We start from the raw sequence: 27,913 nt of genomic DNA on the forward strand, positions 1-27,913 counted from the left end.
ACCTATAGGTTAGAGGTTCTCAAACCTAAGCATACAGCATCACCTGGAGAGAGTGTTAAACCCAGATTGCTTCCCCCTGCCCCACGGTTTCTGATTTGGTAGGTCCTGGGTGAGGCTTGAGGGTTTGTATCTCTAACATGAGGCTGATGCTGCTGATCCAGGGACAACAATTTCAGAACAATTGCTGTAGGATATTTGAGAAATATACAAGGGGTGAACGTCCCAGATCTTGCCCCTTTTTTCCCCTCATCCTCATGATCTTTGAAACACCCAGAGGCTGGTCTTTCTCCCAGCAAACTGCAAGGTGAGGAGAGGATTCATCCGGAAAGAGCCCAGGATCGTCCAGCCGAGCCCAAGTGCTCAAAACTAACTTCATCTAAAGTCAAAGATGCAGCCTTTCATGGGCTCTTCTCTCCCATCCCCACAGGGCCTCCAAAATAGGAAAATGGCTGCAGAAAATCACTCTACAGTGACCGAGTTCATTCTCAGGGGATTGACAAATCAGCTAGAGCTCCAGCTCCCCCTTTTCTTCCTCTTCCTTGGGATCTACTTGGTCACCATGATAGGGAACCTGGGCATGTTCACACTGATCTGTCTGAATCCTCAGCTTCACACCCCCATGTACTACTTCCTTAGCAATCTGTCATTTGTGGACCTCTGCTACTCCTCTGTCATTACCCCAAAAATGTTGGTGAACTTTGTGTCAGAGAAGAACACCATCTCCTATGCAGGGTGCATGTCACAGCTCTACTTCTTCCTTGTGTTTGTCATTGCCGAGTGTTACATGCTGACAGTGATGGCCTATGACCGCTACGTCGCCATCTGCAGCCCTTTGCTCTACAATGTCATCATGTGCCGTCAAGTCTGCTCCCGGCTGGTGGCTGTGGTCTATGCCATGGGGCTCATTGGCTCAACAATAGAGACTGGCCTCATGTTAAAACTGTCCTATTGTGAGCTCTTCATCAGTCACTATTTCTGTGACATCCTCCCTCTCATGAAGCTCTCCTGCTCTAGCACCTATGATATTGAGATGACAGTCTTCTTTTTAGCTGGATTCAACATCATAGTCACCAGTTTAACAGTCCTTGTTTCCTACGTCTTCATCCTCTCCAACATCCTCCGCATCAGCACCACAGAGGGCAGGTCCAAAGCCTTCAGCACCTGCAGCTCCCACCTTGTGGCTGTGGGGATGTTCTATGGATCTACTGCGTTCATGTACTTAAAACCCTCCACAGCCAGTTCCCTGGCTCAGGAGAACGTGGCCTCCGTGTTCTACACCACAGTGATCCCCATGCTGAATCCCCTAATCTACAGCTTGAGGAATAAGGAGGTAAAGGCCGCCATGCAGAAAACACTGAGGAGAAACGTGTTTTGAGGTTTAGTGTTACTCTTTCTCAATTTTAAAATTAAGTTGTTTTAATGCCAGAGGGAAGCTCCCTGAATGCTTACCCAACCATGACGGGAAATGGGTGCCTGACTACATGTTGGATGAATGCCTCCTCCCCTTCTTGCATCTTCCTTCCCTCCTTCTCTGGACTCTCCTTTCTGTTTGAAATCAGATGACTTCAAGGTCATGTTTTCTTTCACTTGAGATCCATTTTTTCTGTCCTGGACCCTTTGGTAAACATTTACTATCTTAACTAGAATTTAACATAAATTTTAAACTTTCAGCATTGAGTTTGAAAGTCACCCATTGTTTTATTACCTTCCCTACAGAAAATATTACTCAACCCAGTTCTTCGTGTGTGTGTGTGTGTGTGTGTGCGCGCGCGCGCGTGCGCCAGGGAGTGTACAAAGAGAGGTGAATGTGAAAGTCACTGAGAAGTGAGACACAGCTACTTGCTCATCCAGACCTCCTCTCCTCTCTTCACTCCTCTCTACTTGCTCCTGCCCGAGCACCTCTGCATGATCCCTTTATGTAATTTCATAGCAACAATAAAAGTAGTTAAGAGCCAGTCACATGTTTTAAGATGCTTACCCTGAGCCATGCAACTCCCCTAAATGCTTCATAGGTGTTATTTCAATAATGCCTCACCACACATAGGTACTATTGTTATCCCCATCCCACAGATGTGTAAACTTGGTTCCGTAACTTGCTATGGTCACACAGCTGATGAACAAACAACACTGGAATCTGAATCTAGTAACTTAGAGCTCACAGTTGGCTCTCACACATTATCCCTCACCTTCAGGCTGACACTCCATTTGAACAGCCTCTTAAGTTTGACCTATGTATGCTTTTCCAGTTTCAGGTACCTCCAAAAAATAATTTCTCAGGTCCCCACCTTTGATCGCCTGCCCTAGCCTCTTTCCCTTTGTAGGAAACTTCTTCAAGATGACTAAGGGAAGATTACACCAGAGTGACCAACCTGACCCGGGTTGCCAGGCCTTTTCCCAGCATTAGCACTGAAAGCCCTACATTTCAGGAAATCTGTCCAGTCCCAGACAAAGCAGGTTGGGGGAGGGGGTCACCCTAGATGACACATTGCAGCAAAATCTCTTGTTCTGCTTAAATAACTGATAGATTTAGTGCCAGCCTCACTCAGTAAATCCAGTGGCCTTGGGACAAAGTTTCTTCCTCCTCCCCTTGTTTATAACGATATCAAGGGTAAAAGGGTTAAACTCAGTGGCCTGACATAGGGCAAAGGATTTATGGACATCCTCTTGTCATTTATAGTTCTTTTTGGTATGCTATTATATCAAGCAGTGGTTTATTATGGGAAATAGAAATAACTACTCTTCTCAAGGAGAAAGGAATCTAATACAGGAAACTAGTTGCTTACAGATTTTTGAATGACTGGAGAAGGGGTGAGAAGACCCCCAGAGTGACTCCACAATAGATATGATCTAGGGGTCCTACTGCCCCTGTCCTCACTTCCCCCATGAAAATTGCCTTTCACACTCATGAATAACAGAACCTAGGATGAGCATCACCTGGAAACCTGTCAGAAATGCAAATTTCTAGGTCCTCTGTGGGCTCCAGGCCTATAGAATTAGCCAAAATCTGTGCTTTAGTCAACCCTCAGATGATCCCAAGACACAGTGAAGTATGGGGAACCCCCTTCCACCACCTTTCCAGTGGCAATTCACATCCCAGGGCTCCAGCTACCAGGGCATCTGGGTATGTAATATTTAGTTTTTAACCTGACCAAAATGAGAGTAGAATGGATATTGAAAGAGCCATTCCCAGGTGGCTACCCATTCTTTCCTGATCTTTCTTCAGAAATAAGATCGCTACCACTATAGAAGTCCACTGGTTAGGGGGAAAAAAAAAAAAAAAAAAGCAAGTGGGAAAATACTTTTTAACTGAAGAAGAGACACCGTAAAGCCAAATAAATTGGTGAATATCATATCAGAAATTGGGATATTTGTTCAGCAAAGGACATAGGGGATGGAGATAATAGAAACAGAGTGGAAGATGATATCTAACTAACATATATTAGAAATGCAGAGAAGGGGGTGGGATTATGGACACTGGGGAGGGTATGTGCTTTGGTGAGTGCTGTGAAGTGTGTAAACCTGGTGATTCACAGACCTGTACCCCTGGGGATAAAAATATATGTTTATAAAAAATAAAAAATTAAAATCTCAAAAAAAAAAAAAGAAAAAGAAATGCAGGCAAACCAACGAGAAGAAAACCATCAAGAGAAAACATGGGCAAGGAATATATGACAATCACATTACATGACAAAACCTGAAGGGCCACCACGCATGTCAAGAGACTCTTCAACCAATTACTAAACAGAGCAGGGCAAATGGGGGCTTAAGTGGGTAGAAGAAGAATCAATGAAACAAGATGGAATTGGGAGGGAGACACACCATAAGTGACTTTTAATCTCACAAAACAAACTGAGGGTTGCTGGGGGGAGGGGGGTTGGGAGAAGGTGGTGGGATTATGGACATTGGGGAGGGTGTGTGCTTTGGTGAGTGCTGTGAAGTGTGTAAACCTGGTGATTCACAGACCTGTACCCCTGGGGATAAAAATATATGTTTATAAAAAATAAAAAAATTAAAAAAAAAAAAAGCTCTCTCTTTATACCCACCACTGGGTACATAAAAGGACAGGCTATGGCAGAGACTCGGCAGCAGTTAAAAGCAGAGGATCAGCTATGAGCGATGGAGACTAGAGCTCGAGGGCTGTGCGAGATCTACAACACATTACTTATGTACATAAAATTACATGTACACAAACAAACAAAAAAATTAGAAAGAAAAAATAATAACATAAAATATACATTAAATAGGTTAGAATGGATACCCAAAGAGATAAGATGCATGGAAGTAGGGAGTGGGGAAAAGAGAAATAGAAATAAAAGTTCCTTTTTCTAGACTCAACCCCCAGATGCATACCAATCAACACGGCCCAAGAGCCTGGGGATCAGAGCTGGCCAGTGGACTGCTAAATATGGAGACAGGCAAGCCCACCCTCAACATCTGTGAGGCCTAGAGAAAGATTCTCTTAATATTTGGAAATGAATAATCAAGCTAACAAAATGTTAAATATTTTCTTCTTCCTACCTTGACAAATATACCTTCACAACCAGCTAAAATGCCAGGTTCAAATTTAGAAATCTCAGAATGTTAAGAGTTCTGCACCAGAATGTGATATTAAAAAAAGGCTCTGCCTGGTCTCCAGCCCCCTGCCCACGGGCCACAGTGTGCTCCCTCCACGTCCCCCCACCAGATTCAGCCCCCTCTGTGAGGGGTCTCATACAGACACATTTATGGATATCCTCGCGTCCAATCTCCATCCATGTCCTCTAACACAGCCATCCCCTGGTAACCCCTTTGGTCTAGGGATGAACAACCATCTATGTGGTTTACTTTTAGGGGATGGACCTTGGGAAAAGCCCTATAAGCAGGTCAAGGGCATTCGAGGAGGGAATTCTGGCATCCCAACATTGAAAGCAAGTCCCCTTTAGATCTGTTCATCCTTTGGGGAAGGGGAGGCACAGCCAGAGAGACACTGAGGATGACACACCTCTCACCAGGTCTAAGAAGGCTGGAGTGGAGGGAGGTGACCTTTGCCTATGCGTCTGCCCATAGCTGCTTCTCTCCCTGACTGGTAAGTCCTACAGTTGAGATAAGTTTGTCCTTCATATTGCACTTCCCAAAGCATCTTTTTTTAGAGTGAATTCAAATTTGTATGCAAAAGACTGTTCTTTATCAGAAAGCATACTAAGTTTGAGATAACTTTAATTTCAGCTTTCTTGGGGTTTTTTCCTACTTATTATGGGTGTGGCATGGAGTTTTCTTAAAAAGAGAGGAAGGCCATGTGAGTGCATAAGCTTCTCACTCATTTTTCAGACCATTAGAGAGAGAAGAAGTGTGTTCACTGGAGCATCCTCTCTCATGTGTCCTCTGAGAAGGACACTCAGCCCGAACCTCAAAGGGTCTTTTTCTTTTTTTGTCTGTAGGTAACAATACGGCATTGTATACTCCAAGATTTGCTAAAATGGTAAGTCTTGTGTTGTGTTGGTGTCACAAAAAAATTTTTTAGATAGGAGACAGAAGGAAACTTTTGGAGGCAATGCATATGTTCATGGCATTGAGTGTGGTGATGGTTTTCATGGATGTATACTTATCTATGAGCTCATCTAGTTGTATACATTCAATACATCAATCACCTCAATAAAGTGTTTTTCTTTTAAATGGCATCTCAATGCTCAACAACAGTTAATACTTACTGTCTTGTGAGACCATCTTATATAGAGTTTACAAATAAGAAAAATAGGGGGTGCGTGGGTGGCTCGCTTCTTGTGGCCTCCGACTCTTGATTTCAGCTCAGGTCATGCTCTCAGGGTCATGGGGTCACAGGATGGAGCCCGTTGCACTCTGCACTCAGTGGGAAGTCTGCTTCTCTCCCTCTCTCTTTGCCCCTCCCCTACTCGCATGCACATGTGCTCACTCTCTTTCAAATAAATAAATAAATCTTTAAAAAAAAAAAAATAAGAAAAATAGAGCTAAGTGAGTTGTCCAAAGTGTGGAAAAAACAAAGACCACCGAAAGAGAACAAGCAAAGGCTATTTATTCAGAGCTTGCTGTAACAAGGAACGAGCCACTGTAGCTTGCCTTCAGTAGAGAGACTCATGAGGAGGTCAAGGAGGTGGAAAAAAGGGAAGGATTTCAGTGATGCTCTCATTAGAGGTGGTTGGCATGGGGAAGTTAGAGGCGGGGCTCCCTCTGTGATTGGCTGAGGGAGCGGATTTGGCTTTCCCTGGTTCAGCATTGGAACAGCATTGCAAAGCTGGTAGTCAGCAACTGAATCCTGACCATTCTGGGCTAATTCTTTTTTTTTTTTTTTAATTTGACAGAGAAAGAGAGATCACAAGTAGGGAGACAGGCAAGCAGAGAGAGAGGGAGAAGCAGGCTCCCCGCTGAGCAAGGAGCTGGTTGTGGGTCTAGATCCCAGGACCCTGAGATCATGACCTGAGCCAAAAGCAGAGGCTTAACCCACTGAGCCACCCAGGCACCCCTTCTGGGCTAATTCTTGCACAGGGTGTGGTTAGGCTTTACAGGTTAGGCTGGTTGCTCCACAGGTCGTGGGTAAGAATTCCATTTTTTTTAAGATTTTAATTTATTTATTTGACAGAGATCACAAGTAGGCAGAGAGGCAGGCAGAGAGAGGAGGAAGCAGACTCCCCACTGAGCAGAGAGCCTGATGTGGGGCTCTATCCCAGGACCCTGGCATCATAACCTGAGCTGAAGGCAGAGGCTTTAACTCACTGAACCACCCAGGCACCCCAGGAATTCCATTTTTACACAAGGTCTGGCCATTACGTGTTTGTGTATTCAGTTCCTCAAAAGTTACACAGTGAAAAACTAATACTACCATCCCTGGTCTTTCGACTGCAGCTTTCAAAGTTCATGCCTTCTGTACTTCTGTTCATGTACTGTTCATGTACTTCTGTATCCTGCTATGCGATCCAGAGCTTTTCAGAAGGATCTCATGTAGTTGAAACAGCTTGGAAAAATTCCAGGGCAAAGGTATAGAAAAGATGGTCTTTAGCATCAAATGCACAGTTTTGGAATGGGAACCACAGCTAAACCTTCATTGGGAAAAAGAAGAAAATGCAGTCATAATAATCCCAAGCAGAGTCTTGGGGTTCCATTCTCATTCCAAACCTCAAAATGAGAACCTTCAACACATTTAAGCAAATTTCGCTCAAAGTCCCACACCAGTAATGGAGGGTCACTGGCCCATAGCCTCCCTTTCCCTATCACCATGCTGAAAATTCCTTTGTGAGGGTTTAGCACAAAGCAGTGGAGCTCTACCAGCTCAGGGCAGCTCAGGGTAAACAGTCTGGCACCAGGCTCAGCTGAAGTTGGATCCTTTTCCAGCAAAGACTCTCTCAAGGCCAAGCCTCCCTCTAATGACCCGAGGCCAGAACAGTTAGAGAAGCATCTCCCGCTCCCAGCATAGATAACTGCTCAGAGCCAACTGCCTGAAGCTATCCTGTCCCAGGATCCCTCCTGCTGTCTCTGCCCCCACCCCTCTCCACCCCTACCCCAGGGCCCAGCACTATCTTGGGGCTTGTATACACAACTGCAGGGCACATGCTCTCTGAAGGCCTCCTGGCCAACATACCGTCACATTTATATCCTTGGGCTTCCTCCTGCCACTCATATCACTGGCCCACGAGTTACCCCCTGGGGAACTGCCACTGCATCAAACAGTGGGAGCCTCCACCACCTTATTTCCTGTCTTTGCCTGGAATTTAGAGGAAGGCAGCTCCAGGTGTGAAGCATACATTGACCGAGTTTCATTACTTGGGGCTGGGCTGGAAGCAATGAAGCAAGTGCTTAGGTATCAGTAAATCAGGACACCAAAAAGATTTTTTAAAACATCTCCACAATCTCCTAGTTTAAAAAAGAAAAAAAAAAGCCAGAAACTACTTTAATTTCAGAATAGAGGTAATTATTGCTCCATTTCAAATATTAAAATTAAATTTTGAATTTCATGTGGCTGACCGAGAGTGGGCACCATAATTGATTCATGGCCTGAAACCCCACTGTCATTGAAATGTGTCCTTGACTGATAGAGGAGTGGATGTCAAACTTGAGCCTGCATCAGAATGACCTAAGAGGCTTAGGAAGACAATGTGCAGGGCTGTACCCCAGAGTTTCTGATTTACTAACTCTGGAGCCGGGTTTGAGAAGCTGTATTTCTTTAAAGTTCCCGGGTGATGCTAATGCTGTAAGTTGGGGACTGCACTTCGAGAAGCACTGCTTTAATTAAACGGTGTCCATGTAAGTCACTTTATCGGTATGTATAACCTTGTTCCCTGAGGAAGTGAAATTCAGAATGTAGTCGATATTGGGCTCCCCAGCACCAGAACCCCCTTGTCTGTCTGGAGACCTTCCCGGTTCGACTGGAATTCTTCCCAGTTGGTAGCTAGTAAGGCCAGACAGTACTCTCCAGATCTCTACAAGGTACAGAGAGACCCCAGCCAATCAGATTCCCCCACTTAGATTTGCTTCCAGAGCAAGTGGTATGAAGAAGCAAGGAGAATTTTGAGAATAATGGAAAGAGAAAGGTTGTGCTCTCTTGCAACCAATGGTGATACATGTGTAATGGAACCAGTGATGATGGCCAGTGTCCGGTGTGACTTAAAGCAGCACATCCCTTACTTGTGGTCATAACTATGATTCTAGCCCCTGGGGCTTCCCATGGTTCCTAATTATTTCCTAAACTTGGTTCCCTAGATTCTGTACAGTTTTGTCAACTACCCCGTATCTTTCCAATACATTTCTCCCCTGCTGAAGTTAACCAGAGTCAGATTGCTTCTTGCAGCTAGGAACCATCACAGGCTGCATCCAGAGATAGCCCGTTGGAGCACCCAAGGGAAGGGAGGGGGTCAGAGAGCATTCCTGGCTGGAGAACAGCTCTCACATCCTGTGACTGTCAGGAGCCCCTCCACCATCTTCCTCGTGGGGTGAGAACTGCCCTCCCCTCTTGCTTCCACACAATACTCAATGTGTACTTATACTTGTTTCTTCCCTTCCAGGCTCTTTTAACTGGTGTAATATACCCCCTCCCAAAAAAAGTACAAAGAGGCCAAATTCCAGAGATGATTATTCCTTCAGAGAGCATCATCTTTGAGGAAGTGGGTACGGGAAGTCTGTAGGCCATTTGTCTCACAAGAACTGTATTTTAAAAAGATAAACTAATGCTCTAATGTGAGCAAAACAACTCTAACCACATTTGTTTGCAATCTAGATATCTATGAATCTGTTCAAAATTTACTGGGAAACTTCTTAAAATAATTTAATACGTCCCCCAAATTATTTTCAAACTCAAATAAGACTAACGACATCCTTATTGTTTACAGGCTAACATGTAGCATAGTTGGCATTTCTATTTTAAATGAACCCTGGTTATAGTAGTGCTCCTTTTATGTGACACACACATGTACCCACACACACATACATGCACACATGCACACTTTGTTGTCTGCTGAGGACTAACTCATTGCCTATGTTATACAATTTATTTAATTGGTTTTATGTTTTGAAAGATTATAGTGTATAATATGGGGTGTATCTTTATGACAGATAATTGGCCAGGCCTTTATTTGTTTTATACTCAATCTTCACTTGGAAACCATGTCCTATTTCTTAACATCGTTGCTATGGAAATACACGATTAAGTTTTACAGTGTGCTAAGAACTCTTTTCTCAGAGTCCTAAGTGATAAGTAGAAGGTGTCTGGCAGACAAGGGGAGAAGGATTTCCAGGTAGGGAAAGCAAAGCTAAAAAAAAGATGAGGATGTATAGAAAATACATTGTGGAGCATAAGGAATAACACAGAGGACATAGGGAGATGGAAAGGAGAAGGGAGTTGGGGGAAAAATTGGAGGGGGAGATGAACCATGAGAGATTGTGGACTCTGAGAAACAATCTGAGGGTTTTGGAGGGGAGGGAGGAGGGAGGTTGGGTGAGCCTGGTGGTGGGTATTATGGAGGGCACAGATTGCATGGAGCACTGGGTGTGGTGCGTAAACAATGAATTCTGAAATACTGAAAAGAAATTTTAAAAATAAATAAGAATATAAGTATATTTAGGAAAAGGGGAGTGATGGGCTAAATCAGTGAGTGTACTGAAGAGTTAAGAGAGCTTTGGGTAAGAGTGGTGTGATTCTTGATCTTATGTGTCAGTTTGGCTGTATCATGTTGGGAAGAAGTATGGCTTTGTTATTGTCTTTATATGGAGATTAAGTACAGTTCAAGGAGGTACGTTTAGATGCCAAGTTGACAATGGATGGACTGTGACAGCTGATTTTATATGTCAGCTTCTCTGTACTATAGTATCCAGTTGTTCGATCAAACATTAGTCTAGAAGTTGCCCTGGATGTATTTTGTAAATATGGTTAACATTTATGATCATCTGACTCTAAGCCATAGTGTGGGTAGCTCTCATCCAGTTGCTTGAAAGCCTTAAAAGCAAAGAAATTTCCGGAAGAAGGAGTTTTGCCTCCAGACATAGAATCCTGCCTTAGTCTCCACCTGCTGGTGTGCCCCATGACTTTGAGATTCAAAACTACAACATCAGCTCTTACTGAATTCCAGCAAGCCAGCCTGCTCTACAAATTGCAGACTTGTTTGCTTCCACAGCCATGTGAGCCAGTTCCTTAAAACAAATCTGTAGAGTGGGGGCACCTGGGTGGCTCAGTGGGTTGAGCCTCTGCCTTCGGCTCAGGTCATGATCTCAGGGTCCTGGGATCAAGCCCATCGCGCTCTCTGCTCGGTGGGGAGTCTGCTTCTTCCTCTCTCTCTTCCTGCCTCTCTGCCTACTTGTGATCTCTCTCTGTCAAATAAATAAATAAAATCTTTAAAAAAAAAAAAAACCCTGTAGATAGATAAATCCTATTGATTCTGCTTATCTGGAGAACACTGACTGGTATCGGCTGCTGATAATTAATCCTCCTCCCCTCCACACTCAGAGTCGTGAGCTAACTGAGAAAGAAGACGGGAGCCACACAACACAAGATAAGACCAGCCCAAACACTGAGAAGTTGATAAGATGCACCCGCACCGCTAGCCTGTTGGAGCACCCAAGGGAAGGGAGGGGGACAGAGAGCATTCCAGGCTGGAAAACAGCTCTCACATCCTGTGACTGTCAGGAACACCTCCACCATCTTCCTCGTGGGGTGAGAACTGCCCTCCCCTCTTGCTTCCACACAATACTCAGTGTGTACTTACACTTGGTTTTTTTTTTTTTCCCTTCCAGGCTCTTTTGTTGCTATAGTAAACCCTCCCCACAAAAAAAAAAAAAAGTACAAATAGGCCAAATTCCAGAGATGATTATTCTTTCAGAGAGTAATGTCTTTGCGGAAAAGGGTAGGGGAAGTCTGTAAGCCATTTGTCTCACAAGAGCGTTATTTTAAAAAGATAAACTAAAGAGGTTGGAGCTGTAACCATAAAAGGACTCTGTAATTTCCTACCTACTTCCCCAGATTAACTTTACAAACCAACAGAACTGGCCATAGTAGTCTTCCCTGCAAAGGGAGGCCACTCTGAACACGAGGAAACTCCTGAGGACAGGCCTGTCCTAAAAAGGGAAGGCTCAGGGGGTGGGGCCATACTTCACCAGTCCTGTGTCCTAGCCCCCACACTCAGGACTCACTATTCTCTCTTGGGGATGAGTCAGGAGGGAATGCAAACAAAGAGAAAGGATTCCTCCCATTTTTCATCATCCTGGGGTACAGAAGGAATAGGTACCCAGTTACCAGTTAGGCCAGAGCCAGTGGCCCCCTTCACAGATGGGGCAATCATTTGTCCACAGCAGGTTCCCTTCCTATCACATCTCAAAGACTCCCTTATTAAGTTCCATTAAATATAGTTCAATACTGTGATACCTTCGATTTTTAAACTACCCCCAAGAAATAATTAAGAAATCTTAAGATACAACCTCTTTAAAAGACTATTTCCCTTTTAGCCTTTCTCTCCACTGGTCAGAGTTTGGATCTGTTGCTGGGAACCCATGTGTAATTTGGGGTAAATACACAAAGTGCTTCTCAAGTCAAGAGCAATTCAGAGATCTCCCAATCCAATCTGGGAGTTCTTTTGGGAGACTAGCTGTTTGTGAGGGAGGGGAGCAGAGAGATGTACAACTATCATTCTTAATCTTTAGCTTTCCTGTGTCCTGTCCTTTTTTGTCCTGTGGGCTGCTGGGGCAGGCAAGGACACAAAATTTAGTGCACGGGATCCAGAGAGCAAAGCAAATCCGGTATTGGGTGAGGCAGGGAGAAAAGAGAGGCCCTAGCCAAGGGCCAGTAAGGCACAGGAGCTAGAAAAGCAAAGGCAGGAAGGACTACTTGAAGGTAGGTAGGAAGGAATCACTTCCTGCTTCCTGGTGACCTTTACATACAGAGTAGGGTAGGGCCACCATCAGCGGCTGATCATTTCCTGCTTCCTGGTGATCTTTACATACAGAGTAGGGCCACCATCAGCGGCTGGTGGGAAATAAAATGTTTCCCAGAGAGAGGACTGGTAAGAGGCAAGGTTAGAATCTAGGTCAAGGAAATGAGGGCTTGCCCAATGTCACTCAGAGTCCCACTAGAAAACAGCACACTCACATTGGACAGTTTACTCTACACTCAAATTCCAAAAGAATTTATGAAGAACATGGATGCTGGGGCGCCTGGGAGGCTCAGTCAGCTAAGTGTCCAACTCTTAATTTCGGCTCAGGTCATGATCCCAGCGTCATGGGATTGAGCCCCACATTGGGCTCATCACTCAGTGCCAAGTCTGCTTAAGATTCTCTCCCTTTTCCTCTGCCCTTCCCCTTGCTCATGCTCTCTCACATGCTCTCTCTCTAAAATAAATGAATAAGTCTTTTTTAAAAGAGTATGAGTGCTAAAGAAATGGGGAAGGGTGAAAAGGAAAGAAGAGGAAGAGAGAGTGATCAGTTTTAAATGGACTCTGTAGGTATTGAAACTTTGGACCTGGCCCCTCCCCATCAGAGATGATGCCTACAGAGATAAAGTGAGTAAAAACCTGAAATAAAGATACTAAGACTGATGACTACAAAGTTAGTGCCCATGACTACAAAACCCACGAGGCATAACACCGGAGCTATTTCAGGAGAGCCAGAGGAAGGGGCTACAACCTGTAAGAGTTGTTGCTGTTGTCTTCATAAAAGGTGGTCAATCAGGGCCTCCCGGTCAAGCCACGGCTCTACCAAACATTGTAACGTGGGAACCAAGCATGTGCAGGAAGGAATCATTAGAGAACACAGCCTCCACAGTGACCATAAGCCCCTAGTCTCAAAACACAGTGGTCACTGATGACAAAGAAAGAAATAAAAGTCTTGTAGTTTATGTAGTGATGATGATTAATGAGTTCAATTATTTGGGGGGCATTGAAAAATGAATAAAAGACATCTTTGAAGGATAAACTAAAGATAAGAAAAATAAGAAGACAAAGGGGTATGGAGTGACACACCACTTCCCTAAGATCAAGAAAAGGTAAATGACCTGCAGCTCTGGTCTATGTGTGAACTCTGCAGGGATCTAGCAATCATGCCTGAGCCACCCTTTTCTGGACAGTAATCTCTCGGTTTAGAAAAGAAGAATCTTATTAGAGGTCGAGCCATTTCCTTACCTTCAGAATGAGAATTTATCTCCAAATCAAGAGAATGTCTAGTTTCCATGCAAAGGAAGGGGAGGGAGGTAGTTATGGCTTTCCCTTCTTGTCCCTTTCCACACTTATGTGTGCTCTTCCCTTATAAATTCATCTGCAGGTCTGAAGTGTCCATAGGTCCTCAGCATATCTCCAGGCCAAGTGGAGTGGTGCCAGACTGTGCGCCAGAATCCAGTACTGACAGCATCTCAGAGAGATTGAGTAGTTGCCCAGGCTACTCAGAACTTGACCTTGAACCAGGTTTAAGACTGATACCTGGGGGAGCACCTGGGTGGCTCAGTGGGTTAAGCCTCTACCTTCAGCTCAGGTTATGATCTCAGGGTCCTGAGATCTAGCCCCGCATCAGGCTCACTGCTTAGCAGGGAGCCTGCTTCCCCTTCTCCCTCTGCCTGCCTCTCTGCCTACTTGTGATCTTTCTCTCTGTGTGTGTGTCAAATAAATAAATTTTTTAAATCCTAAAATAAAAAAAGACTGATACCTGGGAAGACCTCCTCCCTTGATTCATTCTCCCCCACCCCAGACCCAAACAAGAGGAGGGGACAAATCCAAACCAAAATCCACATCCAAAACATTCCGTTGTGGGACTCTAGATTGGGAATGATACCAAAAGACATGAAATGCAGCCACTCTCCCAATAGTGACATCAGAGCCAAGTCCTATGTTCCCTTCCCCTGCTGCTTCTAGAAGGGAAAATGCTGATAGGGGAGGTGGGGGGCAATTCTGAACCTAGATCCTTCTTTTCCCTATTATTCCAGGAAAAGAAGAGCCTAGTTCCTTTCTTTTTTTGTTAGCCTGGCAGGAATTCTGAGCTAAAGACCATGATTTCCAATTAAGACTGTGCCAGAAGCTCCTTTCCAAATGAAGGAGGAAAATATCCTTTGCCTGTATCACTGTGGCCATAAGATCATTTTTTTAAATTTTATTTATTTATTTGACAGAGAGAGAGAAAAAGAGCACAAGCAGGGGGAGCTGCAGGCCGAGGGAGAACCAGGCTCCGGGCGAGCAGGGAGCCCGATGTAGGACTTGATCCCGGGACCCTGGGATCATAGCCTGAGCCGAAGGCAGACGCTTAACCAACTGAGATACCCAGGCACACAGCCATAAGATGATATTTTAAAGAATTTTATTTTACATGTAGATAAATCAGAGGCCTAAGTAGTAATCAAGAAGTGGTTTCTTCAAATACTCACCTAGATATTATAGGAAACAGGGTACCATGGCCTTTGAGATCATACGTGAAGCACAGTTTAACCAATATGATACACAATTTCACTTCAACCCTGGCACTGCTTACTTCAGAACAATGGAGGCAGATGCCTACTCTTTCCGCTCCCCAATTTGGTCCCAGGGCCCAGGGTGGATGCTACACAGGAATCCCCACACTGGCTGTCTTCAAAGATGACCAAAATTCCATAACACAACTTACAGATCTGGATATTGGATGGGGTTGTAACATTTCCACATGACAGTAATGCTTGATTTTATTTTACTTTTTAAAATATGTATGTATATGTATACACACTATTTTACTATGTATTGCATATATATTCCTCCATTAAATAAATTATATATGTATATGTGTATATATAAAATGTAAATAAGTACATCTTTATATACATAAATATGTACACATTTAAATACAAATTTATATACATTTTTATATTTCCATTAAAAAGAGGTTGAAGATGGTGTTTAAAAATCAGCAAAGGCCTAAACATCTTCAATATGGGTTCAGAGTGGATGATTCCTTTATCTACTGCCACCTGGTGGCAACATGCCTAAAATTCAAGGATGGAAATCAAAGATCCTGCTCAGCAGCTCCCTGTATTCCAGGAAAGACTGACAATTAGTTCATAAACGCACAGAAAACCCAGATTTTGATTTACCGGTATATCTGCACAGAGGTGCCTGGGTATTAGGAGAGAGAAATGGGAAAGGAATGCCATAACATTTAAAAATGAACACCAGCCCTTGAATGTAGACAGAAATGGAAAGTACAATATACATCAATATACAATATACATCTAAATTTTTTACAGTAAAAGAAAAAGAGAGGGAAAGAGTATTGGGAGAACATTTTTAGTGTAAGGAAGGTGATCTTCTGCTTGTACACTGAGAAAAACTTAGTAGGGAAGAGAATATTAAAGGTACAAGGAAGAAAATAGAACATTTAGGATCTGAAGTACCTGAGGGGATGTGATGAGGTGGGGCCAAGAACACATGAAAAGGCATTTTACCAAATTCCATACTCATTCATTATGTCTAAACATTAAATAAATAGAAATTGGTAGTTCTTCAGATGAATTGAAAACATTCTTAATGTAAAAATATTCATTACTGTTATAGACTGGTTTGTGCCCCTCCCCCTCCAAATTCATGTGTTGAAGCCCTAATATGACTACATTGGGAAAGGGTCCTTTAAATAGGTAATTAAGTTACAATGAGGCCATTAGGGTGGGCCCTAATCCAACACCTCATCGAACTGGTGTCCTTATAAAATGAGGAAATTTGGACACTGAGAGAGACACCAGGGATGTGCGCATACAGAGGGAAAACCATGGGAGGGCACAGGGAGAGGACATCCATCTGCAAGCCAAGTGGAGGCCTTGGGAGAAGGCCACCTGCTGATAACCTTGATCTTAATTTCTAGCCTCCAAAACTGTGATGAAATAAATTTCTGTTGTTTATGCCACCCAATCAATACTATTTTGTTATGGCAGCCCCAGCAAACTAATGCATTCCCACTAAAACCTACACCAAGAAGAGGATGCCCACTATACTTAGTATTGTATAGGAGGGAAGAGGAAAATGCCATTAGGGAAGAGAACAGAATTAGAGGCAAAAGAATCAGAAAGAAAGAAGTAAAGACATGTGTATGTGCAGATGACATTATTATATATCTGAAAACTTCAAAAGAATTAATGAAAGTATACTAAAAATAATACCAATAAAATTACAGGAATAAAGTAAAAAATCAACATACTTCATATACAAATAGTAGCCTGTTGAAACATGCAATCATAGACCTCATTATAATAGAAAAATTAAAATAAAATTCCTAGGTAAAAATTCAACAAGAACTTTATAAAACCTCTCTGGCTAAAGATATAAACATACTTAGGACACAAATGAGATCTAACAAATAGGAAGACATTCCATGTTCTTGGATTGGAAGAGTCAACCAAAATATATCAATTCTAATTCTGTTTGCAAATGTAACATCTCAATAAATATAGTCTCAGTTTTTTTCTGGAGAATACAAACTGATTATAAAGTTTATAAGAAAGAATAAATAAACAAAAATAGCACAGAAAATCCTGGGGGTGTGGGGATTGGTGGGGAATGCACAATGTATAAGAGCTGACCCTAAGATATGGAGACATTATAAAGCTTCTATAACAGCACATGAAGAGAATAGTATATGGCTGGAGAGGAATATAAAACTTGCATATGGACTTGAGAACAAGTAGAAATTTAATATTTGATGAAGGTAGCATCTCAAGCCAGTAGGAAAAAGATGAGTTTCCATTTTTTTAAATAGTGATGGTACAACTGGATAGCCATATGAACAATAATAAAATTAGATCCATTTCTCACACCATAAACAGTGGAAATTTCAAATGTGTATATTTATATCTCAGACAAAAAGCTAAAGTCTGTAATATAGAGAGCTTCTAAAAATTGAGGATAAAAAGACCTACAACCCAAGAGAAAATGGACAAAAGACATGAATAGAGATTTCAAAGAAAATAGAAATATTAATTCCTTTTAAACACATGAATAAATGCTCAACTTTTCCCATGTGAGATGTCATGAAAAGTATACAGAAAAGATAATTCAAGAAAAATTGGGGTTGAAACTTCCTCTTCCAACCATGAGGGAGTACTAGGGTTCAGATTTGCCCTATGCCTTAAATTAGAAAAATAGAATATATGAAACAACTGTTCTTTATATATAATAGAATATATGTCAACAACTGTTGACAAAAAGCAGCAGAAGAATATAGGTCCAGGGGAAAAAGGGGGCGCGGATAAATATGATCACCTTGATTTTATTCCTAGAGGCAATTTCCAAACAGGAGTGCAGGGAAAGCAAAGCAATCATAGTCTGGTAATTGTGCTGAACTGAGGAGACAGATGCTGGCAGGTGGAGAGCCCAAAGCAACTAGAGTATTGGAGCAAAGAGAGCCTGCTCAGGGGAGCTCCAGAAGCCTGCATAAAGGTCTACTTGAGACTTTGGTTCAATACCAAATCTGAATACAGTTAAATTCCATGAGGCCAGATTTGGGGGAAGGAGGAAGGGGGGAAAAGAATCTAGGACAAAACCAACTACCAGAGAATATTAAGCAGAATAATTCCCAGAGCTCATGCAGCCTGAAATCATTCGAATTCCTGCCAGACAGGGCATACCCTAGGCTATTCTAGATGCATCCAGAAAAGCTTCAAATTTTAAAAGAAAGCCTGCTGGAAGAAAGCCCAATACACTTAAAAGAAATACAATAAGATTCTGTACTCACGAACATATAATCTGTAATTTTACATGCCATTAAAAATTACGAGATATGGAAGAAGCAGAAAAATGTGATCCAAAACCAGGAGGAAAATAAGTCAATAGAAACAGCCCAGAAGTGACAGAGATGATGGAATTTGCAGATAAGGACTTTACAATTAACTATTTTAAATATATTCAATATTCTCAATAATTTAAAGAAAAAATGAACATGATGCTAAAAGAAATTGAAGGTATAAAGAAAAAGCAAATGGAATATCTAGAAACTTAAAAATAAATATCTGAAGAGGGAAAAAAATCACTCAATTATATTAACATCAGATTTTACACTGCAGAAGAAAATATCAAGGCCCTTGAAGACAGAGCAATAGAAACTCTCTAGGAAGAAAGACAGAAAAAAGACTGACATAAAAATTAATAGAACCTCAGTAACCTTTAGAACAATAGCAACCAGTCTAACCTCTTTCTAACTAACCAGGTGCAATTTGAGTCCTAGCAAGAGAAAGGGGGGAAAATATTTTTTTAAAGTAATGGTTGAAATGTTTCCAAATTAGATGAAAATTATATATCCATGTATCCAAGAGGCTCATTTAATCTTCAAGCAGAAATGACACAAATAAAACCACACAAAGTTGTACCATAATCAAATTGCTAAATAGCAATCATAAAGTGAACATTTTAAAAGCAGCCAAAGAAAATAAATAAATAAATGAAAATTAAAAATAAAAGCCACCAAAGGATAAAAACACATTATAGACCAAGGAACAAAGATAAGAATTACTGCAGATTTCTCATCAGAAACAATGCAAGCAAGAAGATAATGGAATAACATGGTTAGAGTGCAGAAAGAAAACAATTAGCATTCTAGAATTCTGTATTCAATGGAAGTATCTTTCAAAATTGAAGGTGAAATCAAGATTTTTTTCCATACAAAAGCTTCAAGATTCTGTTGTCAGTTGACTGCACTGAAAGAAATGTTAGGGGAATTTCTCTAGGCGGAATGACAAAGATAATTTGGGGAGCCCTTGAAATTGTAAAATGTAACCTTGTATATATAATATAAATGTAAACCTGGAGAGCACTTAAAATTATAAGTACATGGATAAATATAAAAGATATTTTTTGTAATTTTTTATATCCTTAAAAATAAAGCAAGGAAAGATGATAGAAAGGGAGGGAAATGGGCTGCAATTTTATGTAAGATGGTGAGATTAGGCCTCATCATAAAGGTGATAATTGAACAAATACTTGAAAAAGACATGGCTAAATTGTGCTTGGTAATATCAGCTATTCTGATGTCCTGTTGTGTAAACATAGCTCAATGAAACATCCTTCCCAGGCAATACATTTTTGTCATGCATTTTAGTAACCATACCTTAATCCAGAGCCCTGGCTTTAAGGGAGAAAGCTTTAGACATAGAGATTAAAGAAGAAAAGTAGTTTCTGAGCATTTTAAGAAATCACAAATGGGGATGCCCGGGTGGCTTACTCAGTTAAGTGTCTGCTTTCAACTCAAGTCATGATCCCAGGGTCCTCGGACTGAGCCCAGCATCGGGCTCCTCACTTAGGGAGAAGCCAGATTCTCCCTCTGCCTGTCACTCCCCCTGCTTGTGCTTGCTCGCTCTCTCTCTCTGACAAATAAATAAAATCTTTTAAAAAAGATGCTACAGGTGCCTTGGTAGTTCAGTGGGCTAAGCCGCTGCCTTTGGCTCAGGTCATGATCTCAGGGTCCTGGAATCAAGCCCCACATTGGGCTTTCTGCTCAGCAGGGAGCATGCTTCCCCCTTGCCCTCTGCCTGCCTCTCTGCCTACTTGTGATCTCTTTTTTTCTGTCAAAAAAATAAATAAAATCTTTTTTTAAAAACTCAGAAATCACAAGTCGTATAACAAAGGCACCTATATTCTTTTCCTACATACCTATGTAGGTCTATAGGATATATAGGGTATATACATGTATACTATATATATATACATGTATATAGTATACATGTATATCCCTTTATAGGGTATACCTATATATCCAATTCTGTTCTTAAACACCCAGTCCTGGCTGCTCTGAATTCCATTCCTTGTGGAAGGGATCTGATAAACTCACTCCTTCAAGGACTAATATAGTTGGTATGTGAAAATCTGTATTCTACATTCCTTATTAGATACATTTTTATTTTAATGAGGACTTTTAGCCAATAAATCTTGATTTGAGGAAATTCAAGTCTCAGCAAGTTGGAGAGTTAGATGTATTTCTGGTCAGAGTTGAGGGCTGGAGTCCCTTTGGAGAAATTATGAAATTATAGCACAAATACCAAAACCAATCTTCTTCAAGGCCTGTTTATGTTGATGAGTATATATGCACACTTATCAGTGACTGCTTATTTTTCTTTGTGGCCCCTATTAAACCAATCTCAGCAGTGCAAGTTGGTACCTTATTTATAGATTTTTGCTTAGAATTTTTCTGCGTCCTTCAGTGTCATTAATAAATCCCAAGCTATCTCCTCAATCTTACTGCACAAAATTTACAAATAGAGAAAAACAATTCATTATCACAAACTTCACATAAGCCCCATAAGGCATAGTCTCCTTGGAACTTGAACACAAATAAGACCTCAGGGGTTCATTAAAAGTTGAGTTTTCTCTAAGAACCTTTGAGGGCTCTTGCTTGGATGATAACAACCCCAGGAGGAGATCCTCTGACTTGATATCACTTCAGAGACTGTTGCCATGGAGACATCATTTCAAAGGCATTTCAAAACTATTAGAGCCACCTGCTTTTTTATTTTCTGTTTTATTTTTGGTTTCTATTGAGGTAAAATTCACCACTTTAAGCATTTTAGGTTGTGTATACTATAGTTTTTAGTACATTTGCAATGCCTTGCTATTGTAAATAGTCACTCCCTACTCCCACCTACCCTCAGCCCCTGACAACCACTAATCTGCTTTCTGTCCCTATTGAGTTGCCTAATTCGGTCATTTCATATAAATGGAATTGTAAATATGTGGCCTTTCGTGTCTGTCTTCTTTTACTCAGTGTAATGTTTTCAAGATTCATTCACGTTATAGTGTATGTCACTATTTCAACCTTTTCATGGCTGAATAATATTCCATTGTATGGATATACTACATTTCTCTTATCCATGCATCTGTTGATGGACTTTTGTAAATAATGCTGCCTGAAGAGCAGTCAGAGGTGAGAACTTAGGATCTTCTCAGATCTATTCTGAGCACGTGCCCCTGCTGGGCATGAGTGTGCCCTTCTTGATTCTCAGGAATATACAGGAACTTTTCAAAGCCTCTATTTCCCAAAACATCTTATTTCCTAGTCTTTCTTCCCAAGTTTGCCCCAACTCTTATCCTTACAGTCACTAATGTATTTGCCTTTAAACACTTCTCACACATGTCCTCTTCCCCTACAGCCACCCTAGCCCTGGGAAAAGTCCAGGTTACTTAAAGTAGAGATCTTTGAGCTGGCCTTTCAGAGAACCATCAGAGAGGTCAAAACAAATGGCCATATTCTTTGAGAATCGGGTCTGCTGTTCTCCCTCCAGCACTGGTACTGATGCCAGGAATGCAGGCTGTTGTCTCCAAGGCCAACAACAAGCCCAGAGCAGGAGATGCATCCAGGATAAATTAAAATATCACAAAGCTGTCCTCCTGAGATTTAGCTTTTTTCCCTTAATTGTGTGTCTCTGTTGCTGCAAGCTTTCGGTTGGTATCCAGAGTTCCTAGAAAGTTAATTTCAAAAGTCTTTCATCAGTTTATTTATTGCTTTTGTGTATGAAAGGATGTGGGGAGTTCCCTACTCTGACATTTCTGCTGACATCACTGTAGGATCATCAGATATATCCTAGTTCCATGATAAATTATATGGCCCCGCTAATTATTCAGATCATACACTTTGGAATCAGTCTGATCTCAGTACAAATTCTGCCTCTGCCACTTCTTAGCTGAATGACAGTTGCAAAGTTGATTAACCTCTCTCTGACTTTCAAACCCCTTATCTTAAAATGGGATGATAAACACAACTCAAAGAGTTATATTCATGAATAAATGGTGCCATTTCTGGCACGATAATTTAAGGTATAAAGTTTATGATGCAATGTGGGTTTCTCTGTCTTTACTATTGAAATCTGAGCCAAGCCTAAAGGAACATGGTTAAGACGGAGAGGAGTGGAGAGGAGTGGAGGGAATCATATGAAACCATGTATTTTAAAATGCAACACAAAAAGTAAGTTATAAACAGTGTATATAATATGGTCTCATTTCAAGGAAAAAAAGGTACATGCGTCCATACAAAAAATATCTAGAAGGTAGACATTAAGTAATTAAAAATGGTCATCATTAAATAGAGGAAATATGGTGTTTTTAATTTCTCATTTTTTTCTTACCTACTTATATTTTCCCTTTTTTCCATGTGCATACATTGGTTTTGAAATTTTTAAAAAACGCTTTAAAATGATTTTGAAGTTAAAAAAAAAAGTAATAAGATCCCTCTCCTGTTTATCTGCAGAAACCCAGTAAATCCATTTTACTTTAAAAAATAAAGTCCTACACAAAAGTCAATTATAGCAAAACAGCATGTTGCAGGATGGACTGGTGGCCAGAAGTCCTGGGTCCCAGGCCCAGTTCTGTCTCTTGCTAGCTACCTGGTAACTTGAGTAACTTTTTGAGCTTTAGTTTCCTGGAAGATGAAAAAATTATAATAATACAGCATTCCTCTTTTCCCCTGTGCTGTGCAAATAGCAAACTCTCAAGAATAAGGTGCCTGAGAGACACCGGTGTACATATTTAAGAGGATACAAACTTAGGACAGTGGCTCTCTAATGTTCATGTACACCAGAATCGCCTAGAAAAGTTGTTAAGACTCAGATCACAGGACTCATCTCCAGAATTCTGATAGATCTGGGTAGGGCCCACGGTTTCTATTACAAATTCCCAGGGGTTGCTGATCATGCTGATCTGGGCACCACATGTTAAGAACCACTGAACTAGAGGCAAGGGGAAAAAAAAGTTCTTCGGTTTCAAGTTCCAAGTCATCTCTCAGTTCTGTGACCTTGGGCAAATCTCTTAATCTATCTGCTCTTGAGTTTCTTCACTGATAAAAAACATATTACAATTCCTGCTAATAAGTACCATCTGCCCCCAAGATTTTTATGAGGATTAAATGATTTAAATGTGTGAAAGGAATGCATAAACTCTACTGAATTATGCAAATGGCATTAATTATATAAGTAAGGCAACTAAAGTAACTAGAATTTAAATTATTTTTATTTTAGGAAATACATCTTAGACACAGATGTCTGTCAGTTTAGATTCCCAACAATGAAGATGCATGCTTCTAGAAAACATGTCTAAGACTTGAGTACTTTGCCACTGTGGAGATAATAGCACTTTGGTTAAATACCATGATGTGAACAAGTAAATAATAATAATAAACAACCCAAGAGTTAAAATTTATTGAACACTTGTTTACCAGGTCCCACGGTGATTTAAACCTCATGATTCTATGAAGTAACTACTATAATGATTCCCAAGCTGTAGCTAAGGTAGTTTAGGCTTCTAGTGGTCATATAACTTGCTCAGGGTCACACAGTCAAGATGGGAAACAGAGTTTCTAAATAATATGCTTACAGTGATCTTTGTTGATTCACTTAATTTAGATATTATTTGTTAATTCAGGGCCCAGAATAGTGTCTAACTCATTATAGTTATTATAAGTTCTTTGCTAAGGGAATTACTGTCAATTAGATTTGATTGGGATTTAGTTTTCTTAAACTTGCTGAACCCCCAATGCTTCTTACTTATCCCCCCAACATACATACATCACAGTTTGAATTTCTCAATACTTATTGTCTACTGCACTATGAGTATGTTTCTTAATTGGTTCTATTTTCTTTTTTCCAGAGTGAATGCTGTCCCCATGACTTTCTATGTCCTTCTTCTTAATATTTCTGCATACTTCACTCTCAGGAGTGGAGTACGACATGAGATGGGAATTTAAGAACAGACAGACTTCTTGGGACCCCAATATAAAGGATACATAGAGAAGGAACATCTGGTTCCCCACTCAAATTATCTTTCTTTTGATCTATAAAAATATTATATTTTATTTCTAGTTTCACTACTTCTAACCCTGACCTAACCTGAATTTTCCTGAGCTCCTCTCAGTACAGAAAGACCAATAGATCTCATCTTTTTTTCTTAGTTCCCTGATTTTATTCAATACAAACTACATTGTGAGCCTAATCTACCCAACTTTTAAGCTATAAAATTATTCTGATCCTGAATTTTTCAAGCTAGAAAATTCTCAGTTGATATAATCTAATCTTTCTTTAATAGAACACTGTAGAGAGTCATAGATCCTTGACTTTCCAGCATCATGGGGCTTAACCCAACTGCCAACTTACTGGATTCAGTTTCATATACAAAGAAAATCTAGTTACTGGCATAAATACACAAAGTACTATATCTTACTTCTTTTTTGCTTTTTTACAATTTTCAAAATGTACACTCACAAACATATATAATTTTTCACAGATAAATAACTGTGATAACATACATCTTTTTTGTGTGGATATATACAATTCTTTTTTTTTTATTATTTCTTTCCTTCGTCTTTGGCTCATCAACCATATACCACATGCAGGCATGTAAAACAGATTCTTCATGGTCTTCTAACTTCTACATCTGTGTGCATTAAAATTCAATGAGTCAATCTCCATCAATACCAATATGCATGATCACACGTGTCCCCGCCTTAATACCCATCACCAATGTTGACTAATTGAACATAATAAAAAGAAATATACTGATACACATGGGCTGTCAGAGTGCAGACTATACCCCTTTTGCTGTCACCCCAACGACTGCCCTCTGACTTAGCTGGTAACTAGTCTCTCCTGCTGTATTGGATCATAGAGCTTCAGGTCCAGAAAAAATCTAAAGTCAATTTCCAGCTGCCTGATGGCAACTTATATTTCTATAGCAACTGAGCATTTGAAAAAAAAATTTCCATGTGCATTACCCCATTTTGGGTTTACAGAACACCTTAAGAGTTGATATTCTGACTTCTCACTTGGTAGATCAGGGCAGGACTTGTCATTCAGTACATGGCAGAACTAGAACCATGCCACGTGGCACTCCCTGGATTGGGATAATGTCAGCTTTACATTATCATGTTCTGGTGAATATTTTGGGATTGCCTATATGAAAAAGGAGATTAAATTTCTGAAGCAAAATACACATCCAGACCCAAGAAATGCAGCACAAAAAGTCATCTCTGAATGTATGAAAAGTCTGTAGGCAGGAAAAACTCCCCAGGCCTTGGCCATTTCCTCTAACCATGCTGATCTCTGAAACACGGCCTAGACCTTCTGACTGCTAAGAAACACAGAGTGTAGTGAGATGAGTAAAACACAGGCAACAGCTCAGTGGGGCAGATGCTCATAGCTGGCCTCCCACTTGGAAGAGAATTCCTGTAGAACATAGCTATATAGGGACAGAGCTCATTCTCTGGGACTCCCCAGGTCTCTGGCTCCTCCTCTTCTAGGGAGCACCACCAGGGCGGGGGAGGGGAAGGGGGCGCATGCATGCTGAATGCTCTAATATTTCTTCCTTCTCAGCCTCACACTCCCATATACTACATCAGAAACTTACTGGTCGTGGTGTTTGTGATGGGGTTGATTGGCTCGACAGTAGACATTAAATTATTAAAACTATCCTTTTGTGAATTATTCATCAGTCATTACTTCTCCCATAGTCTAGCATGCAGGATACTGATAGGACAATTTTCTTTTTGGCTTAATTCAACATTGTAGTCCCTATTAACAGTCTTTGCGTCTTATGCCTTTTCTCTCCTGCATCCTCCAATGCAGCAGGCATCACGGAGGCAGGTCCAAAGCCTTCAGCAAAAGCTCTGAGATTTTTCTATGGGTCTGATACGTTCGTGTTCAGATTGTTGCCTCTCCGATTGCTTGCTGTGAAGAAGCCACTGAAAGATCAATATCATGCAGCCTCCAGAAAACACCGTTACACTGTCCTCCAAGAATGGAAGTTTAAAAACCAAATGGTGCATTAATATTAATTAGGAAAAGAGTTCCAGCCTTGCGTACCCCTTAAAAGCTCCTCAGGTACTCTCAGGGGCTCCTGGACCACATTTTGAGAACCTCTGCTTTGCATTCAACAGACACAAACTTTAAATTTGGAGGATGCTGGGGTGCCCGGATGGCTCGGTGGGTTGAATCTCTCTGCCTTCCACTGGGGTCATGATCTCGGGGTCCTGGGATAGAGCCCCACATCGGGCTTTCTGCTCAGCGGGGGGCCTGCTTCCCCCTTCCCCTCTGTCTCTCTCTGCCTGCTTGTGATCCCTCTCTGTCAAATAAATAAATAAAATCTTAAAGAAAAAAAAAAAGTTGGAGGATGTTAACTGTCAGTGAAGATAAGGGAATATAAGAAACTTTATGCACCACCACCATTCTAGAGAGCAATAGGATACGACTTGAGACAAGGTAACTACATGCTGCCCTATGACCCAGAACTTCTAGGTCCTTGATATATATCTTAACAGAATTTTCCTGAAGGACCACGTGGGGAAATGTACATTTTCTGGGGCACAAGTAAGAGTGAAATGTGTGTTCCTCAACAGGCAAAGGAGGAGGTAAAAACAACAGATTAGCTGTGAACAAGCAACATGAATTGACTTTAGAGGCACAGGGCTGTGTAAAAAACAAACAAACAAACAAACAATAAGATATAAAACACAAAATCACTTTTGAATATTAAAATTGTAGTGCATAGGGGTGCCTGCGTGGCTCAGTGGGTTAAGCATCTGCCTTCTGCTTGGGTCATGGTCTCAGCATCCTGGGATCGAGCCCTGCATCAGGCTCCTCGCTCAGTGGGAAGCCTGCTTCTCCCTCTCTCACTCCCTCTGCTTGTGCTCCCTTTCTTGCTGTGTCTCTATCAAATAAATAAATAAAATCTTTTTTAAAAATTGTAGTACATAGACTTTTAGGTAAAGTGCAGTATGTCAGGGCAGGGAATAAAAGGCTGTATTTACTACAAAAATTGTGTTTTGTTATCAGAATATCAGGAAGCTTTGGAAGAAATAAGGACAAGATGAATTAAACTTCCTGAGAGGACACACCCATTTCGAGGTAAGAGGACAATCTCCAGGAATTTTCACTCTGGAGGAATTTTCTGCTTGTGGCTGCCAGCTCACCATTGGCCTTGGTCCAAGCAATGGGGCTCTGTTGGGGCTAAAATGAACTATTGGATCCCTCCGCAGTTGTTAGGAAGGTAAAGTGACATTTGGAGATTTGAGGGACTTTAAACACGCACGCAGACTTCCCCACAGGACATTCCCCACATACTGGTGGACTAGACCAATAGTGACATCTCCTACTGCTTTGTGGTATTTAGGAAACAAAGACACTACACAGGGAGGGAGCCTGCATTCAACTCACTGATACAAATTCACTCAACCCAAGTCTCCTTCAAAACAGGTGCCAGATTGTGAAACTAACTACAGGCAGTGGGAGGCTAAAGAATTAAGCTGAAATCCTCTAAAGAGGATAATGGAAACTCTCCAGTCTTTCAGAGATTAAGAGACAAAGACCCAACAGGCTCCCAATCAAAAACCTGGAAAGATCAGGCTCTAAGATTAGAAAAAACTAAGTTGTGGAATGAATCTTATTAAAACTCCAGCGCTGGCCTAATTCAGCTCAGTCCCTGATCAGATTCAGTGATCAGCATCTTGCCCTATGTACCTA

At 41.2% G+C, this 27,913-nt stretch overlaps 1 protein-coding gene across 4 annotated transcripts; it reads left to right on the plus strand.

The window, feature by feature from the left end:
- The first annotated feature begins 445 nt into the window (after window positions 1–445).
- Window positions 446–27,853, plus strand: LOC116600036 (olfactory receptor 8A1). Of its 4 annotated transcripts, none has more exons than XR_004289477.1 (4): window positions 446–1,330; window positions 4,992–5,065; window positions 5,418–5,458; window positions 27,227–27,255. XR_004289477.1 is itself a non-coding variant. In XM_032360021.1 (3 exons), the coding sequence occupies exons 1-2, from the start codon at window positions 446–448 to the stop codon at window positions 27,251–27,253; spliced, it is 912 nt and encodes a 303-aa protein (XP_032215912.1). In that variant the 3' UTR covers window positions 27,254–27,298; window positions 27,647–27,853. The 4 variants fall into 4 exon arrangements, 2 of the variants coding, with proteins under 2 accessions (XP_032215912.1, XP_032215911.1); XR_004289476.1 differs by lacking the exon at window positions 27,227–27,255 and adding an exon at window positions 10,943–11,039; XM_032360021.1 differs by lacking the exons at window positions 4,992–5,065; window positions 5,418–5,458 and adding an exon at window positions 27,647–27,853 and having other exon boundaries at window positions 27,227–27,298.
- The last annotated feature ends 60 nt before the right edge of the window (window positions 27,854–27,913 follow it).

Source organism: Mustela erminea, chromosome 9 (assembly GCF_009829155.1).
Source record: "Mustela erminea isolate mMusErm1 chromosome 9, mMusErm1.Pri, whole genome shotgun sequence".
NCBI lineage: Eukaryota > Metazoa > Chordata > Mammalia > Carnivora > Mustelidae > Mustela > Mustela erminea.

Bases quoted from the DNA above. Each gene is read 5' to 3' on its own strand.
- LOC116600036 (XM_032360020.1), top strand. From the start codon at position 446: ATGGCTGCAGAAAATCACTCTACAGTGACCGAGTTCATTCTCAGGGGA. The intron at 1,331-5,417 runs GTAAAGGCCGCC...TTTTGTCTGTAG, and splicing joins ACAGCTTGAGGAATAAGGAG to GTAACAATACGGCATTGTAT.